This window comes from Pipistrellus hanaki (genome assembly GCF_964339955.1).
Source record: "Pipistrellus hanaki genome assembly, chromosome: 3".
Classification (NCBI taxonomy): domain Eukaryota; kingdom Metazoa; phylum Chordata; class Mammalia; order Chiroptera; family Vespertilionidae; genus Pipistrellus; species Pipistrellus hanaki.
The window spans coordinates 172,137,284-172,155,435 of record NC_140505.1 but is presented as its reverse complement, the minus strand read 5'-3'; the positions used below and the strand labels follow the sequence as shown (position 1 = coordinate 172,155,435).

Sequence of the window (18,152 nt, the reverse complement as noted above, 5' to 3'; positions counted from 1 at the left end):
CCTGCATACCCCATACCGGGGATCAAACCCGGCTGGTGTGGCCCATTGGTTGAGCATAGATCCACGAACCAGACTCGGTTCGATTTCCAGTCAGGGCACATGCCTGGGTTGCAGGCTTGATTCCCAGTAAAAGGATGTCCAGGAGGCAGCCCATGTAGTAGGCAGCCGATCAATGATTCTCTCTCATCATTGATGTTTCTCTCTCGCTCTCCCTCTCTAAAAATCAATAAAACTGTATTAAAAAAAAAATCTGGGATCCTTTCTATGGACCGCAAAACTTCGTGTAATCTGGCCCTTGGCTTACTTCACCTCCACTTGCCCATTGGCTCCGGTGGGTCTGGCCTCTTGGTTGTCCCCCCTCAGAGCCTTTACACACGGTGCTCACTTTGCTGGTTCTCTAGACAGGTGCCTGGTTTATTCTCTCACATAACCAGGTCTCTAGGTAGAGATCACCCCCTCAGTGGCCTGTTCTACCTAAAAGAGCCTGTTTCACACTCCATTTCTTACCCTGCTTTACTTGGTGCATAGCAATCATCACTACTTAGTCTTGTATCCATCTGCTGCACTGGGATACAGAAATGAACAAAACGGGCAGAGTCCCAGCATCCCAGTGCCTAGAAAAATAGTAGACTGTCAATAACGACAGGGCATGGCGAAAGTAGGTTTACAGTTGTTCATATGGAAAATACCATAATGAATAAATAATAATACAAGAATAAACTGTTTTGAGCACTTACTTTTGCCATGCCTTGTACCGTTTGACTGAGTGACTAAACACCCACCTTTCTTTCCAACAGGAATGCCAACCCCCTCTTACTTTGCTTTGTCCCTTTCGCTTATCAACCAAGTCTTTGTCCCAGCCTTTGATGGGGACCCAAGCTTTTCTACAAGGCAGGAATTCACCAAAAAGATAAATATTGGAGACCCAAAAGGAAGAGAATATCTTCTGAGATTCATACCTTTTCACATAACTAATTCACTGGATTCTGGCAACAGTCCTGAGGTGAAGTTGCTATTTCCATTTTACCTACAAGGAAACAGGCTTCAAGGAGATCCCACAACTAAGGGGAGGAACTGAGATTTGAACCCTGGCTTCTTTGTTTTTTTTGAACCCAGGTTTTTTTTACTCATAATCCAAAATGGGGAAAATGAAGTTCTTGTTGGCATCATTGGAATATATGCCTAGGTAGGTAGGTTAGAAAATTGTCTTCTCTTTGTTTTTCCATAAATGAGACTTTAGGATTGCTGGGAGAGAGAATCTTGGAGGTCTCAACATACCCTTTCTAGCCTCAACGGAAAGTTTTTGGCTGGATGCATATTGGGACATTTTATTAAAGTTAAGTGGTAAGTACTTTAGAGAGTAGTTAGAATCGCTTTGCTTTTATTTCGTCCTTAGGTCAATATTTGGTCATCATGAGGCTATCAGGTTCTGTTTGCTTGGTTTGAGTTGTTTGGTAAAAGTCTTTCAGTTCCACTCAGTTTAATTCCTGGAACAGTGGTATAACTGGTGTGGTTTAAATATTTAATCTATCACCACAGTCAACCAGATAGTCGACAGAAAATATCTAGAAAAGAATATCTTTTCAGTTTACCAAGTGCTTTTGTAAAAAGATTCTTACATCAACTTCATTAAGTAATAGGGAATTAAACTTTGGGCACAGTGGCACGGGGGAGAGTTTTAATATGTGAATAAAGGAACAGAGGAATTAACTGCCCATGTAATTGACTTTTTAGAGGAAGCCGATAATGAAACTAAATTCGGACTAAGGGGATATGCTGTTTGAAATAATTAGGATTCGAGTGTGTTCTGTATGTGTGAATGCGTCCTATATGGTGACTTAGGAAAATAAGAAAAAAACTGACAAAATGAATAGGAAAACACCTTTAAATAAATAGGACTAATTTTCATATGATGAGATTCTAAAAATGTTCTTTAAATTTTTACAGATGTACATCCAAGGAAAATTACTATTTGCCAACTTTATTTTCAATGGTTATAGCACATCTGCTAAAGATCTTCATAAGCAAATTGAAAAGACAAGGGGTGATTATGAGATGGGATATTTCCTACCCAGTGACTTCAGAATCAGGTAGAGTAACACACACTTTCTATCTTACACTTTTAATTAGTAAATCCCAGAAAGGCCAATTGTCTGGGATTTACTTTTGCCTTTATGAGTATTTTTTCTTCACCTCAAACTTACTTTTGCCTTTACAAGTATTTATTCCTTGCCTCAAATCTTTTCTGGAAAGAGGTAGTTTATTTTAAAAGTTCAGTTCAAGGAAGACCACTTTCTTTTTAACAAGTAAATATTGCCAAGACTGTTAAACTAAGCTTAGAGTCAAACCAATAATTCCTTCAATTACATAGCACAGAGTATGACTTGATGGATGTTAACTTTCTTCTTCATTCTGTATGTTTTTTCTGTCAGGGAGGTCATCTCAGTCAACAAATATAACACAATGAGAATGTACCTAATGACTGACAGTCACTCTGAAGGGTGAAAATGTAGCTTTTAAACCTAATCTGCTGCTTTCACTCTGATAAATTATCATGTGAGGCATGTAAATGACCAAACAAAATTTAGTCCAATGAATCCAGGGCTTTCTTAGACAACTGCTGTCCTCTATGAACAAATTCTGAAAAACAGTAATAGAAGAAATTCACCTTTGGCTAATTCACCTTTGGCTAACACCAGAATAAAAAAGGTACACACAAAAAAGATACAAAGTACAGATTTTATTAGGGTCATCTTAAGCTTAGGAGGAATAAAAATAATACAGACATATACAAATCTACTATTGGGTTCTTATAAAGTATTTTAAAAGAGCTGACAAAAATGCAATATAGTAAAATATGTAAATCTATAACAGAAAGTATTGTGTTAAAAATTATAATCTCAAGTCTTTAGGAAGGGTGAGTAGTTCTATATAAAACATAAGTAGTCAAAAAGTAAAAATTAAAATATCTCTGGAAGAATATTTTCAAATGATATTTAAAAAAAACAAAAACCTAACACCCCCAAAGTATGTGAAGTGAAGGCCAACTTTGGAAGCTTACTGGGTCAACAAGCCTGAACTCTGTAAGACAGTTCATAAATTTCACATTTGCAGGGTTCATATTTAATAATGTTAAAAGAGAGAGTGCAAAGGCCCCCAAACACTGGAAACACATTGTACATACACATAAGATGGGTTCACACACTTCTGACTATGTTAAGAAATACAGTTAAATATGCTCACAGGTCAGTGCATTGATACAAGATTACTGATGTTACAACTTTTTTGTATTTATGTGAATACAAAAAGTCATAAAGTCTATAATTATCCATATATAAGGCTCACCTATGTAATTCTACATAGTTTATTAGATAAAGATGAATGAGAAGAATTAAACTGTAAGTTAAAAGTAAATTTATCCTATCTAATAAAGAGGGAATATGCTAATTGACCCTCACACCATCACAAAGATAGTAGCGCCCATAACCACAAGAGAGAGGCGTCCCGTCACCTCAGCCCCCCAGCCCCCTAGGGCCAGCCCAAGGTGCAGGCAAGCCTCGTATGGTGGCTGCCTGAGGCTTGCACTGCCGGCAGTGGCAGCAGCAGAGGTGTGATGGGGTGTCACCTTCCCCTGATAGCTGAGTTGCCCCTTGCCCCCGAGGGCTCCCAGACTATGAGAGGGGCCAGGCTGGGGTGAGGGCCCCCCCCCCCCCCTGCCCCATCCAGTGCATGAATTCTCATGCACTGGGCCTCTAGTAAGACAATAAAAGCATTTAAATCACTTGGATTTAAAAGGAATCAAAATACAAAGATCATTCTATCCAGTCTATTTTATTAAAAGAAATATACACATAGTAACATGTATAGTGTTTTGATTTATGCAAACAGAGACACTGTGCAAAAAGGAAAACATTGGGAAAGAAGGGTGAAAAAAAAAAAATATATATATGATTTACCAGGCAGAAAATAATAGATTAATAGATTTTATGGGATGAAGCATCTCTGTAATGAATGTAGTACAGAACTAATTGTAGGGTTGAGTTCTTCAGTATTTTAAAGGATAACCATTGACCTAATTTTTCTGGTATGACCAGGCTTGGAGAAATAGTACATTTTTTAGCTCCTTTCACATGTGGAGTCCCTGATTAGTTAGCAATTATTTCAAAAAGGGTTTAAACCTATAGAAATGCCAGTATTATCCAAAGTATACATTTTCAATGTGCATTATGACCATTTGGATTTGGGGTCATTTCAATCCTTTTCTGATATTCTGTCTTCCAAATAAAAAAAAATATATATATGGCTATAGCAATGTCAAAGTTTTAATGTAAGACCATGTAATGAGTCAACAAGGTCAGAATATTTTAAAAATCCAGAGTAACAGGGAATGAAAAATCAAGAAACGTACTATTTGACAAAAAACCTTTGTAAAATGTGAGGTATTAGCCTATTTCCACTCTATCACCCTAGCTGGTTTTCACCAATGACAGCAGATTCCCACAAAGGATGGTGTGTCTACAAATGATGCTAAGTTTCTTCCCAGATCTGAACCTGAAAAAGCGAGTTCAAAGCAATGTGGTAGATTCAAAAGAGTAAAAGAAAAAGGCAGTCTCCAAAAGTGAAGCTTAAAATTACTAGCACTGGAGCCAGAGGCAAAGACCAATGCCTTTCAAAAACTATGAACAATTAGTTAAACGAGACTGATAATGAGTAGAAACTCTGAGAAAAACAAAAACAAGTAACTAATTTGGGAGAGAATGTTTTTGGGTGGCAAAGTTGCTTAACCTAAAAATAGAGATCCAATAATAAAAGCTACAAGTACAGTTTTCCTCATTGGCAAATATTAATAATATATTACATATCACTGTTTTATTGTGATAAATTACTATGTCAATGTCTAGTAATGCTTTATCTTGTTATCCATTCCCATCCTTCTAATTTTAGAAGGATCAACCAATCAATTCTTGCTAAAATGTAGGCACACATACAAAAAAGTGAGTCCTGATGGATGAAGGATGTCTCATTAACCTCAGGTTATCTTCAGTCTTCATACTCTTGATGGTCCAGGAATGATGCGCGAGTTTAGGTTGGTTCTAGGATAGGCCCAGGGGCCTGGTTTGATCTGGGATCCCTGGGACCATACCTAGAACAAACCCAAACAAAACCAAACTCCTTGGGAGTGTTTTCAGCTCAGACGTCTAGGCTTTTCACTCATGTGGACCTTCAGGGCTGTCTGAGGACCACATGCCAACCTTTTAAGGAATAGGTGTAATCGTTCTGGAGCTTTCTGCATGTTGCCATTTTTAAAAGCTTTATCACTTTTATTATGTGAATCAGAATATTACTCTTGTGCCGGAGTGAGCATTATTGAAGTCATAGTATGAACAGAAGGTACTACAGGTTGGTATAATATAAGTGCAGAAAATACTTTGATTAAAGAAATGGGAGTTAATTTAAAACTTACTTGGGAGTGAAAAAGATACTATAAAATAAACTTATAGTAATATATTTTGAGAAACTTTAAGATACAAACATGAGAGGAAATATCTATTTCTATAATATTTCACAGAATATACCCACTTTTAAAGTGCAATTAGAAGTACACACAAGTTAAACATTGTCCTATTGCAATAACATGTTTGGTATGTGCCAAATGAAAATCAGTAAATGGGAATGAAATAAACAAATTTAACTGCTGACAGTTACCATATTTTAAAATATAGAATTAAAAATGTAATTTGCACTTTAATTCATCACACATTTTAGGATATTCATAAAATCAAGTCATTCATGTTAAATGTTTGTATATGTGGATCTTGTATTCATATCTTTTTTCTCTTAAGCAATTACAATGAGTAGAGCCACTTTTATCCCATAACTATACTCAAAGAGAACTTTTCTCCTTGTACCACCAAACTGAGTTTGGCATCATGACTATCTATTCTGTAATAGCAGTCTCAATTCAAGAAACTTTTTGGATTATCTGTTTTTTAAATAACTGTTGTGTCATAATTCCCTTCCAATAGCATGGATAATGGAAAGCTGACTATGGGGTATGGCCATAAAATAAGCAGACTGATTTTAACATATTTTTACTAAAACACAACCGGCCTGTTGGTAAAACTAAGTTTTAGATGCTAGAATATCCCCTTCTAGACAAATTTGAATTTTACTTACAAACATTATAACATGCACATTTCATATTTATTTTTCATTCGAGAGAAAAATTATCATGCTTGATTATTTAACACATTAAATAATAACTTAAACATGCAAAATATAGAATGACAGTGGGAATTTAGTCATTCAAATATCTCTAAGTATCATTGTAACATTGATAACTTTTAGCAAGCTTTTAACATACAATCAGTTGAATGAAAATAAAGATAATGTCTTATGTGATATCAATAATAAAAGTTTTCTTATTTTCCAGGGATCAACCTACTTCATGTTTTGGAAATTCAGATATACTTCTCTAAAAATAAAACAACATTACAAAACAACCTCACCAAAGAAATTCTTAACAGCATATGATATCCAGATCAAAGAGAAAGTACTGTAGAAAATGCTAATTTGAATGGACTGGTTTTAATAGGAATAAAAATATCAGAGGGTAAAAATACAGAGAAGGTAAAGTATAAAAACAAAATGGCTCCTTTTGTACAATGAAAGCCCTTCTTCTTTGAGAGCAGGTACTGATTGTAACTTCACTTATTTTCAGGATAGAAATTAAATAGGTACTAAAGTAATAGCTGTTACCAAATCCATGCACTTAGTATAATCCATTTTTTTGGGTCTTTACTGAGTCAATTTACTCTTATTTCCCACATTATTCTAGCAGTCTTAGCCACCTTGTTTCCAAAACCAAGCAGAGTAGAAGGGGAGCTATGAGGATTGAGAGAGACACACTTAAGCAAGCAGAAATATAAACTAGAGAAATTAGAACTACTAAAAAACGAAGACAAGAAAATGAAAAAAAGCACAGCAGAATGGAGCCATTTGGTAAAGGGTATATAGCTCTCAATGCCTAATTAGTTTATCACAGCATAATTAACGACTATTAATAATGACCATTTTAACATAAAAAAGATAAAACAAAATGCATTTCATATATTGTTTAAGAAGATAGCAATGCATATTAAGTTTTAAAGACTCCCTTCAAAACTTATTTCAAAAAATTTTAATGCTTAATTTAAGCTCTATAGAAAACTGGGATATAAAGAAGGACTCATTCCCCCAAAATTCAGAAACCCAGTTCATGGGTAATTCTACTAAATTACCCACACATGTTTAGTCTCAAACCAATAGTTCTAGAATATAAATCTTGATGAATAGAGTTGAAATCATGTTTACAGTGCTGTATGTTTTAAGTTTATACACTATACTAGGAACAACTAAGAACAAAATGTTTAACATTGTCCTAAAATATACACGACTTATGCGAGGATATCAGTAAAATTTTTCTTTCAGAGCTGAAGTCATTAATGGAGAGTTCTAAAAATATCAATATATAAAAACTGAATTAATACTTCAAATACATGGCAATCACATATACAACCAAATGTTTTTAGCAAGTTTAGTGAAGAACTAAGAGGCAAACAAAAGTATGATGAGCAGCTAAACAGATTCCATAAAGTCCATGCACGCCACTGACAGAAAAGCCCCACAGCCTTCTTTCAGTCTACTTACTCTCATTTTAGACACAATTCTAGTAAGCTTGGCAATCCCAGTCCACAGCAGGTTAGAAGCAGCAAGTTAGGGGCTAGTGCAGGATGCAGGCACAGAAGACAGGAGCAAAAAGTGACAGCTGATTATACGGGGAAAACAGAGAAACTGTGAAAAACAAACATGACTCAAAAGCAAAGCAAAACAGGATCAGGCAGGAAAGAGGCATTATATGTCTAAGGAGCGGCATGAAGGCGAGTTTCTGATTATCACCCTATAACTGATGCTCTTAAAGATGACAAAAAAAAAAAAAAAAAAAAAAAAAGTTAAAATTATATTCTAAATACCCTAGAAAAAGAGTAGAAAGTACATTGTAGAAAATTTCGCACTGTACTGTTAAAAAAGTTTATTAAATGGATTTGACTCAGTTACCCAAAAAATTAACTTAAACAAGTTAGTCATCATCAATGATTACAGATAAATCAACAGTTACTATACTTAGGGTATTTTCCCATATTTTCTCCTCTAAAATATTTATAGCTTCATTTTCTAATATAATGTAAATTGTACAGATATGTTCTTATAAATATAACTGGGAGAATAAATCAACTTTTATGCTTTGTTTAGTTGTCAATTATGGCATGATACTTACTTTAACTTAAATAATGAGTTGGCTGAGCTATACTAATCTTACGGTATTTAGTTCCTGTTTCCTTGTTTTGTTTAGGTATAGAAACAATGTACTATGATTAATCCAAATTAATTGAGCCTTCCTTCCCACATGATTTCTCAATAATTTATCAAAATATTCATATTTTATATTAGTGATGGGGTATAAGAGTGAAATGACCTCCAAGATCCCTTAACACTTGATTTATAATTTTGTGAAATGTAGAAGAAATTGTATGTTTTTATGCTTTTATGTTAAAAGCTTTACCATTTTTATTATGTGAATAAGAATTACTATTTTTAAATGAAAATTGACATTTTAATTTTTGACTTATTTTATGAATATATTTATAACCAGATCTTGTTTCTTTGGCCCCTTGAGTATGGGAGAGTCTATCTTGAAGAAATGGTGTTAGAAGAAGTTTAAGTTGAAAAAATTTGGCTCTCAAAAGAAATTTTAGTCCCCAAGCCAACGCTCTATGCATTGAGTCAAACCGGTTTCGGCTTCAAAAGAAATTTCAATCATTGTACTGTTAATATTTGGCTCTGTTGACTAATGAGTTTGCCAACCACTGATCTAGAGGATTTGGGTTTTGCTGGAAAAACTCCCTGTGAAGTTATTAAGTTAACTGTATCCATAGCTTTTAAATGATGAATCTGTGATTTAAACTCAGGCTTATCTATCCTTCTGCATTAAACCCTTAAACCAATATTCTTAAATTTCCTTACTAATTTGCCTTAAATGTGTTTCTTTTGACCTGCTTGTCTCCCATAACTTCAAACTTGAGTCAATGTATTATTTCCCAATAAAGTATGTTCAGATGCTGTAAGTACAATTAGACTTAAGAGGATTTCACTTACGAAGTCAGATTAAATAGAGAAAACTTGTAAAAATAAGCAGAGGACCACAAATCAAAGACTAGGAAGAGTCTGGCACTAGTCAGGCCAGATTGGCGTTTTAATGAAAGCTGAAAAGAAAAGAATTTAAGATATAATTGTTACCAGATCATTTATTGCCATGACTTTCCTAACTATAGACAAAGCACAAAAATTCTGTATCCAAGACTGACTTAGTTTTTTTCATACATTCTTACATTAAATACTAGGTTTAAAACAAACTATGGAAATGTTCGTATTAAAAGCTGTCAGTCCTGGCCAGGGTGGCTCAGTTGGTTGAGCACTGTTCTATCCACTGAAAGGTCGTTAGTTTGATTCCAGGTTGCAGGCTCAATCCCCAGTGTTGGGGTGTGCGGGAAGCAGCCGGTGGATGTTTCTCTCTCTCTCTTCATTCCTCTCCCTCCCTTATTTCCTAAAAATCAATGAAAACATATATATCATATTTAAAAATAAAAAAGATAAAAGCTGTCAGGATATTACTCCTAATAAGTATTATCTTGTCAAAATATTATTGTAAAACTTGGAAAGCACAATTACAAATTTTTCCCACAAAATATTTTCCCCAGAGGGTTTACTTTGGATGTGGGTTGGTAGCTATTAAAACTAGTCAAGAGCTTAATAAGACTAAGTGAAATATTCTCAGAAAAGTAACAAACAAGGATATCTACTTATATTACATTGGCATGTTTTACTTCTTCAGATATTCATCGGAAAGAGGCATAAAGTCCAACATAGAGGTTCTTAGAAAACACCACCTAGGTCTTATTCCAAAATGACTAAGAATAATTGGAAGGATGCCTCTATGTCTGCATTTTAAAAACAAGACCTCCAATTTGTTCTAATATAGATGCCTCATGAAAAAAATGGAGAAACACTGACTTCTAAATTATTATCAATTAGGAATTTTCACAGGAAAGATAATATTTTATCTTGGAAATATTTTAATAGATGAAAGAAAATTTGAAAATTACACATACCAGAAAAACATTGAATTAAAATTTTAAGATCCTTATGATTTCATCAAGCAAAATTTTCAGTGAACTTAAGTAACTAGTGAATAAAACAGATCAGACTGGAAAATTACAAATTCTTAAAAAAAAAAATATATATATATTGATTTCAGAGGAAGGGAGAGGGAGTATATATATATATATATATATATATATATATATATATATTGATTTCAGAGGAAGGGAGAGGGAGAGATAGAAATATCAATGATGAGAGAGAGTAATTGATTGGTTACCTCCTGCATACCCCCCACTGGTGATTGAGCCCGCAACCTAGGCATGTGCCCCTGACCAGAATCAAACACGGGATCCTTTAGTCTGCAGGCTGACGCTCTATCCAGGGCAAAGATTACAAATTCTTGATTAAATTAGCCCTTCACATTTGAATAAAACTGGTAGAATATTATGAAGATATTTTTCCCACAGTGTTTTAATAAAAAACAAAATATAACGAAATTGAAAAATATTAATCTCAAATTCTTCCTGTGTAAGGTTATAGATTAAGAGAAAGATTATCAAACTTTCCCTTATTTCTTCTAAATCCAAGGAAAAAAGTCGTCCACAAACTAATTTAAAAAGGAAGTAAACTTGTCCTAGCTGAGTGGCATAGTTGGTTGAAACGTTGTCCCATACACTGAAAGGTTGTATGTTCGATTCCTGGTCAGGGCACATACCTAGACTAAGGGTTTGATCCCTGGTTGGGGCACCTATGGGAGGCAGCCAGTGGATGTTTATATCTCTCCCACTCCTCTCTCCACTCTCTTTAAAATCTATGAAGCATATCCGCAAGCGAGGATTGAAAAAAAGAAAGTAAACTGTAAATGTTATTACTATTTCTGAGTTGTAAAGTAGGCCTACTCTTAGGAACTGCTCCTAAGAGCTTAATTATGGATGTCACAGAATTTTTGGCAACTGGCAGTATAATTTATAATACTAAGGATCTCTATCATTCATGTAAAGCAGAAACAAGTTTTTCCTCAGGATGAAAAATAAATTTCTTTAGACTATTGAAAAAAACCCATAAACCCTTTGGTATGAAAATTTACTCTAAGTGCTAAGTTGTAGGATCTGCATGTGTTTCTTAACTCTAAAGACAATTTAGATTCATCATGTAACTTTCTTTCTAGGGCAGCAGCATAATGAATTATCCCTACATTTTCCCCATATAACATCTACATACTATGTCAGTACTTGAAAGCTATAGGTTTCAAAAAACAACATACTCCTGAAAATATCACTCTCTGAAAATGAAATAGTGATCTCGGCAGGGCAGCTCAGTTAGTGTCGCCCCCGATAAGCCAATAATTTGATATCATGTCAGGGCTCATACAAGTATCAACCAATGAATGCATGAATAAGTGGAACAACAAATCAATGGTTCTCTTTCTCTCCCTTCCTCCATCTCCCTCAAGTCAATAAAAAACAACAAACAAATAAAATGTAATCACAACACAAAACAAAACATGCGACTGGACTATTTGGAAAGCAACCTTTTTTAAGAGGTAGTTTGTAAGTGAAGTATTAAGGAGACAAGGATTGCTTTCCAGGAAGCTGACAGGATGTTTCCAGAATCTTATTCAGGTGGAGAGAGGGCCTGGCCTAAAACAAGAAATCAGCAGCATGGTGGCCAGCTCATCTAGACAAACTGATAAAAAGCTGGAGATGAGGTCTTGGACCACGGAGATCCTACTTTGAAATCAGCTCTTCTGATTGCAATGAAAACAGAAAAAAGTAAACACACAAAAATGTAAAAGGATAATTCTTAAAATGGCACGCTTTAAAAAAAATCTTAAAATTAACTGCTGAATACACATGAACAAGGAAAACGTAAGAAACCTGTCATAACCCAAATACTTTAAAAATAAAATTATTTTTTCGTTCCAAACCCCAGTACACATCAATTGCATGAGATCTTTTTTAAAATTTTATTTAGAACCTGTATCTTTGTTTTAAGACGTGGTATAAACAAAAGTAAGATACAAACAACTTGTTATTAACATAATAACTGCAGTTATTAACTGTGAGAAAACAGTAAAAAGGAGTCATATGTTCTTGCGACAGAATTATCCCAGTCATTTTGTGATAGCAAATTCTGGCAAGAAATGAGAAATTCATTTGTTATGAAAAGTACTTAAAGGACTTCCAAAACTGATCAGTTGTGCTGCAAATAAAACAGCAATTATTCAAAAGAGCCCTTACCTTTCTCTTATTGTCCTAAAAGATTTGCCATACAGATAATTACTATTTTCAAAACAGTTGTTTAAACCAGATTCTTCCTGTAAAATCATACTGTAGCTTTATATATAATAAACTTATACTCATTTTCCCTTTCCAGTGGAATATCTAGTCTTGAAGCTAAAAAACACTTTCATAAAAGGAATAGTTTAAAATCCTTCATGTAAATCATGGTTCTTCCTTTTCTTCTACCTCACTTTTATTTTCTTCTATTAATTGTTCTTCCTCTTCGTCACCAAAAGTCTGTTCCTGCATAGTGGTAAAGGAGAGAGACCGAGCAGCCACTTCAGCAGCGAGGCCAGCAGTGAAGTTGAAATCCGGTGACAGCTGCAGCCTCGCCAGCCTCTGCCTGATGGAGGGCTGTGGTGAGTCCCTGGGAACTGGATGGGCAGCGATCAGGTCACCAACATCTGCCTGCTGAGAGTCATCTTCACTTTCCCACAGACACGCTCTTCCTTCAGCTCCTTGTAGGAAGCCTTCATGTGTAAAATTGTCTTTATTTTTACCATCTAGAGGGTTTTCACACAAATATTCAGTCCTACTACATATTTCATCATCAGTTATGGAGGGATTACTATTTTCTTCTTCAATATCATTTTTACCAACTTTCCCCATATCTGAATCCATTGCTGGTTCTGAATTACTTATGGGTTCCATTGGGTCTACAGGAGACAAGGATTTCAACACAGCTTTAAAGGGGGAAAAAGCAAAAAAGAAAGAAAGAAAAATAATAACTAAGGACCCAGAAATAATTTAAACTTTGATTTAAATTCCCAGTAGATTTTTTTCTTATAAAGAACAATAAATAAAGGCTAAATAAAACTTTCTAGTAAAATCAATATAAATTTGTAAATCCAAAGAACTTTATAAGAGATAAAATGCCTAAGAAATAAAATAAGACAGGGTTACGATGAAGATTTTAAAACACCTCATGTATTCTCTTATCCAAAATATTAAAGCATTGGTTCTCAAAGTGTGGTCCTTGAACTAACAGCATCAGTCAGCATCCCCTAGGAATTTGGCAGAAATGCAAATTCTCAGGCTCTACCCGAGACCGACTAAATTGAAAGATGGGGTTGGGGACTAGCTATGTTGATAAGCCTTCCACCTTGTACTGATGCATACTAAATTTTGAGGACCACAGCATTGAAAAATAAGCAGCATGGCTTTCACTGATAATATGTCAGATAAAAAGCCTAAGTATTCCAGATAATCATATTTTCAACACACACATATATATGTATAAGTTAAAACAGCATTGAAAAACAAACGGAACATACAATTCAATTTACTTGCCAACCACCTAACACCCTGATAAAAGTAAAGCTGTAATTTCTATACATTTTGTAATGTCACTGAAAAATATATAATGAAATAAAATCTGCACTCAAGACCAACTACTGTACAAAGCATAACACATAAATATAAAATATATCCATACGGCAGAAGTTGTCCTTTCAAGGCAAATGAAGTTTTATTTAGCCCCTCTTGAAGTTAGTAGGCAGTGGGTTGCTTGCTAGGCAGTCTCTCCTCCCAGTATGAGGGGTTAGTACAATACAATATATTATGAAGCATGGCGGAAAAATAAAAAAGTACATCTTGAAGATCTGGCGTTTATTTAAAATTATTTTGTAAAATGTGTCCATTTGCAAGAAACAGATCCCTAAGCTGCAGTAACTCCACTGGAGAAGCAGCGACAACAGGTTCCAGTGCAGAATTTCCCTCTCTAATTCCATTCGGACTTTACCCCTGTAGGCAGAGATGAAAACAACTCTGGAAGATGTACCGAAAAATTTCATGGGAAAAGCACTTTACGGTATCAGCAGCGTTTTACTTAATTTCACAAATTAAATCAACATTATTGCCTTTTCAAATGTAAACTATCAAAGCACGTACCTGAAAAAGAGACACATTTCTCAGTGCTCTTTGCCCATATTGTCAATAGGTAATTTTAAAGCTACATGAAGAAAATACTAAACAATAAAAAAGGATACAAGTTTATATATAATGCTATTTTCAGTCTTCACATGCAGTTTTAATCTATAAATATGCTGGTTTAAAGAATGCAACATAAATTAGAAGTTGATTGATATTCCTGATAATTGCTAATTAAATTGGGGGGGGGGGAGTAATACAAGTGTATCAACACTATGCTACAATATAAGCCTCCAGGAGTGTAGGGATTTTTGTCTTTTGATTTATGTGTTAGGAATATGTAACAATGAACAGTGTGTTAAGAATGACTTGTTGAAGAAATAATTTGCTGAATGAATACTATGAAGGATAATAAAGCCCTTATTTAAGGAGACTGTATTATAGAGACAAAAAAAATAAATAAATAAAATAAAAAATCCAACGCATAGAAAATAACAGTGCCTAAAACATTAATGCTCTTAATCTCTGATTTATGTAGGCCCAATATATAAGCAAGTAACAGGAACTCAGTTTTTACTACTACTTTGCTGCTCAGACTTGCTTTCATTTTGCTACAGTGCCCTTCTGGAATGAGGGTCTGCAGTGGTAGGAAAGGACAGCCTGGAGAAGAGAAATGTCTAATAAAGGGATGAGCATGAATGTTTTTCATGAATAAAAATAGCAAATTTGTGGAACCATAATCTAATTAGATAAATATAACTGGAAGAAGATATCTATATTAGAAATAGTGGGACATACGTATAATTGGGTATGATGGACTCATATGATGGAAAGGCTTAACACTAGGAAAAGGAGTTTAGATGTAATACAATAAAAAAGGGGGCACTACTGTAGTTTTTTGTTGTTGTTGTTTGTTAAAATATATTTTTACTGGTTTCAGAGAGGAAGGAAGAGGGAGAGGGAGATAGAAACATCAATGATGAGAAAGAATCATTGATTGGCTGCCTCCTGCATGCCCCCCACTGGGGATTGAGCCCGCAACCCAGGCATGTGCCCATTACCAAAATCGAACCCGGGACCCTTCAGTCCGCAGGCCGATGCTCTATCCACTGAACCAAACACGCCAGGGTTACTGTAGGTTTTTTAAAAAAAAATATATTTTATTGATTTTTTACAGAGAGGAAGAGAGGGATAGAGTTAGAAACATCGATGAGAGAGATTCATCGACCAGCCGCCTCCTGCATCCCCCCCACTGGGGATGTGCCCGCAACCAATGTACATGCCCTTGACCGGAATCGAACCCAGACCTTTCAGTCCCCAGGTCGACGCTCTATCCATTGAGCCAAACCGGTTTTGGCCTACTGTAGGTTTTTAATCTGTTAACCGAGCGGGACATATAAATACGTCAAACGTAAACAATATCGGGTACGGGTAGGACGTATGAATATGTCCTTGAAATATATGTTGCGCCCTGAAATGGGTGGGACGTATATTTCCGAACAACAAAGGTATTAGTCATCCATACATGTCTCCACATGAATTTAAGACACGGAGGGAATCAGTATAATTTCGCTATTGAGAGTGGTGGACGTGTTCTGGGTGAGCAGTGATGGGTACGTACTTAGATTTACCTACCTATTTTCGTATTATATATTATTTACTTATATTTTTTATATCTCCAACCTTTATATAATAAAAAAACATATAAAATTGATCTAATCATCAATTAATTTGTCAGAAAAGTTTAAAAGTTTTTATGTATGTGAACGAGAAATATGCATAGATGAATCTTTTATTATGGAAAGGGAATTTATCTTGGAAACAATATATATCTACAAAAAGAGCTAGATTTGGAATGAAGTTGTTTATTTTGAGTGAAAGCCAATCTGGATACGTACAAAATATAATTTTATACACAGGCAAGGACACAAATTATGGTTCGAACTACCCACAAGAAAAACAATCAACAAGAATTGTTTTGGAGTTAACACATGACTTACTGAATAAAGGGTATAGGATTTACTTAGATAATTTCTATACGTCAATTCATTTGGCTTAACTCTTGTGTCAAAACAATACAGACATTGTTGGAACAATGAGGATAAACAGAGTCGGAATCCCCAGTGAAATAAAAACCAAAAAATTACAGAAAAATGAACATATGTAAGTATCAAAGACAAATTTATGGTTTTAAAATGGAAGGATAAAAAAGACGTATTGATGCTCAGTTCTATTCATAATGATGAAAAGACAATGATTGAAAAGAGAGGAAGAAGGCAAGAAAAACCGAGTGTTGTCCTGGATTATAACAAGAATATGGGCGGCGTAGATTTGGGAGATGGAGTTATGGTGGCCTACACGGCTGTCCATAATAGGGTAAAAAATTTTATAAAAAATTTTTTCTACGATTAATTGATATGTGCTGCTTCAATGCATATATTATATACAAAAAAGATAAAGGTCATTTGGATCGATTACACTTTTTGATATAGTGTGTAGAGAAATTGGTAGATAACAACATAGTGAAAACTCACCCAAAGATATCAATAAGCAGCTCAAATCTAAACCATCACGCTTAGTTGAAAGGCATTTTCCAGAACAAATGAAAAGCGATATAGGAAAAACTAAATCCAGGAAATGCCGAGTTTGCTACAAAAAAGGTGTTAGGAAAGAATCTACATACTGGTGTCTGGATTGTAAGGTAGCACTATGTATCAACAATTGTTTTAAAATATATCACACGGAAGTTGAGTTTTGAATTTTTACATCTATATTTCAATTTTTTAAACTCAATATTTCTATTTTATTTGTATGCTTTGTTTATTGTTCTGTAATTGTTAACTTTTAAATATTTTTTATTGTGTATAGAAATAAAAAATATTTTTTGTAATCTTTATAATTGTTTATAAAATTTATAATTTTTTAATTCGATGTTTCCATTTTTTGGTAGGTATTCTTTTCTATTTGTTTGTAATTTTGTATTTTCCTTTGTGCTTTATATATAAATAAACAAAAAAATATATATTTCATTTATTTTAATTAAGTATAAATAAAAAAATAATAATATAAAATTACGTCCACTGGGTGTGACGTACTGACACGTCCTAGTGAAAGAGTATGTGCCCATTGTATGTTGTGTAATTAAAAAGGGAACTCCCCGGTTAACAGGTTTTAAGTAGAGAGCTATTGTCAATTTGCTGTTTGAGAAAAATCTAGACTTGCAAGGATAGAAGCTATCTTCGAAGCTTAGACACTATTTCTAAGAATAGCTTAGAAGACAAAGATACTGAAAATGCAAGTCAGCTAAGGCTATTAAAATACATGAGCATAATCTAATGAGGACCTGGGCTATAAAAGAGGTCAATGGAAAGAAGGAGGAAGGATAAAATAAAAAAAATGTACGTGTGGACAAAGGAGAATCAAAATGGTAGGGCTCCTAAGAAGACCCTGAGGAACTTTCCAGAAGTTAATTAATTTATATATTTCAAGTGAAAAAGAGAAAGGGAAAAGAGGGCAACTGATTTTGAGGCTCTACCTACTTTAAAATAGATGGGAAGTCCCTCTACCTTCTAAGAAATTAATTCTTCATCTAGAAATTAGCTAGTTTAATATTGTCAAGTATTAAGCTTCCCCTCATTTCCTTCCCTACATCCCAAGAAGCTCAGCTAAAGACGGGTGGGAAACATAAAGAAGTTAAGGTTAATCTTAGGTAAAACCAGTCATCCAGCTTTGTCCAAATCCAAGCATGGAAACTGTGTGCACAGAAACAAGCCCTCAATCCCATCTCCAACAGCACTCAAA

At 34.6% G+C, this 18,152-nt stretch overlaps 2 protein-coding genes across 5 annotated transcripts in view; one reads left to right on the top strand and one right to left on the bottom strand.

Annotated features, from left to right (window-relative positions):
• Nucleotides 1–8,105, top strand: part of LOC311619864 (uncharacterized protein C3orf20-like) — a 44,146-nt gene extending 36,041 nt beyond the window's left edge. The window contains exons 9-10 of the mRNA XM_084878487.1: nucleotides 1,948–2,090; nucleotides 6,434–8,105. Of these exons, the coding sequence (XP_084734613.1) occupies nucleotides 1,948–2,090; nucleotides 6,434–6,479 (189 nt within the window). The 3' untranslated portion in view covers nucleotides 6,480–8,105. The remainder of the gene's footprint in view (nucleotides 1–1,947; nucleotides 2,091–6,433) is intronic.
• A 4,047-nt stretch (nucleotides 8,106–12,152) lies between these two features.
• Nucleotides 12,153–18,152, bottom strand: part of VEZT (vezatin, adherens junctions transmembrane protein) — a 55,744-nt gene continuing 49,744 nt past the window's right edge. For 3 of the 4 annotated variants that reach the window (XM_084878471.1, XM_084878472.1, XM_084878474.1), the window contains exon 12: nucleotides 12,153–13,165. In XM_084878471.1, coding sequence (XP_084734597.1) covers nucleotides 12,645–13,165 — 521 coding nt within the window. In that variant the 3' untranslated portion in view covers nucleotides 12,153–12,644. The other variant, XM_084878473.1, reaches the window with a different exon arrangement.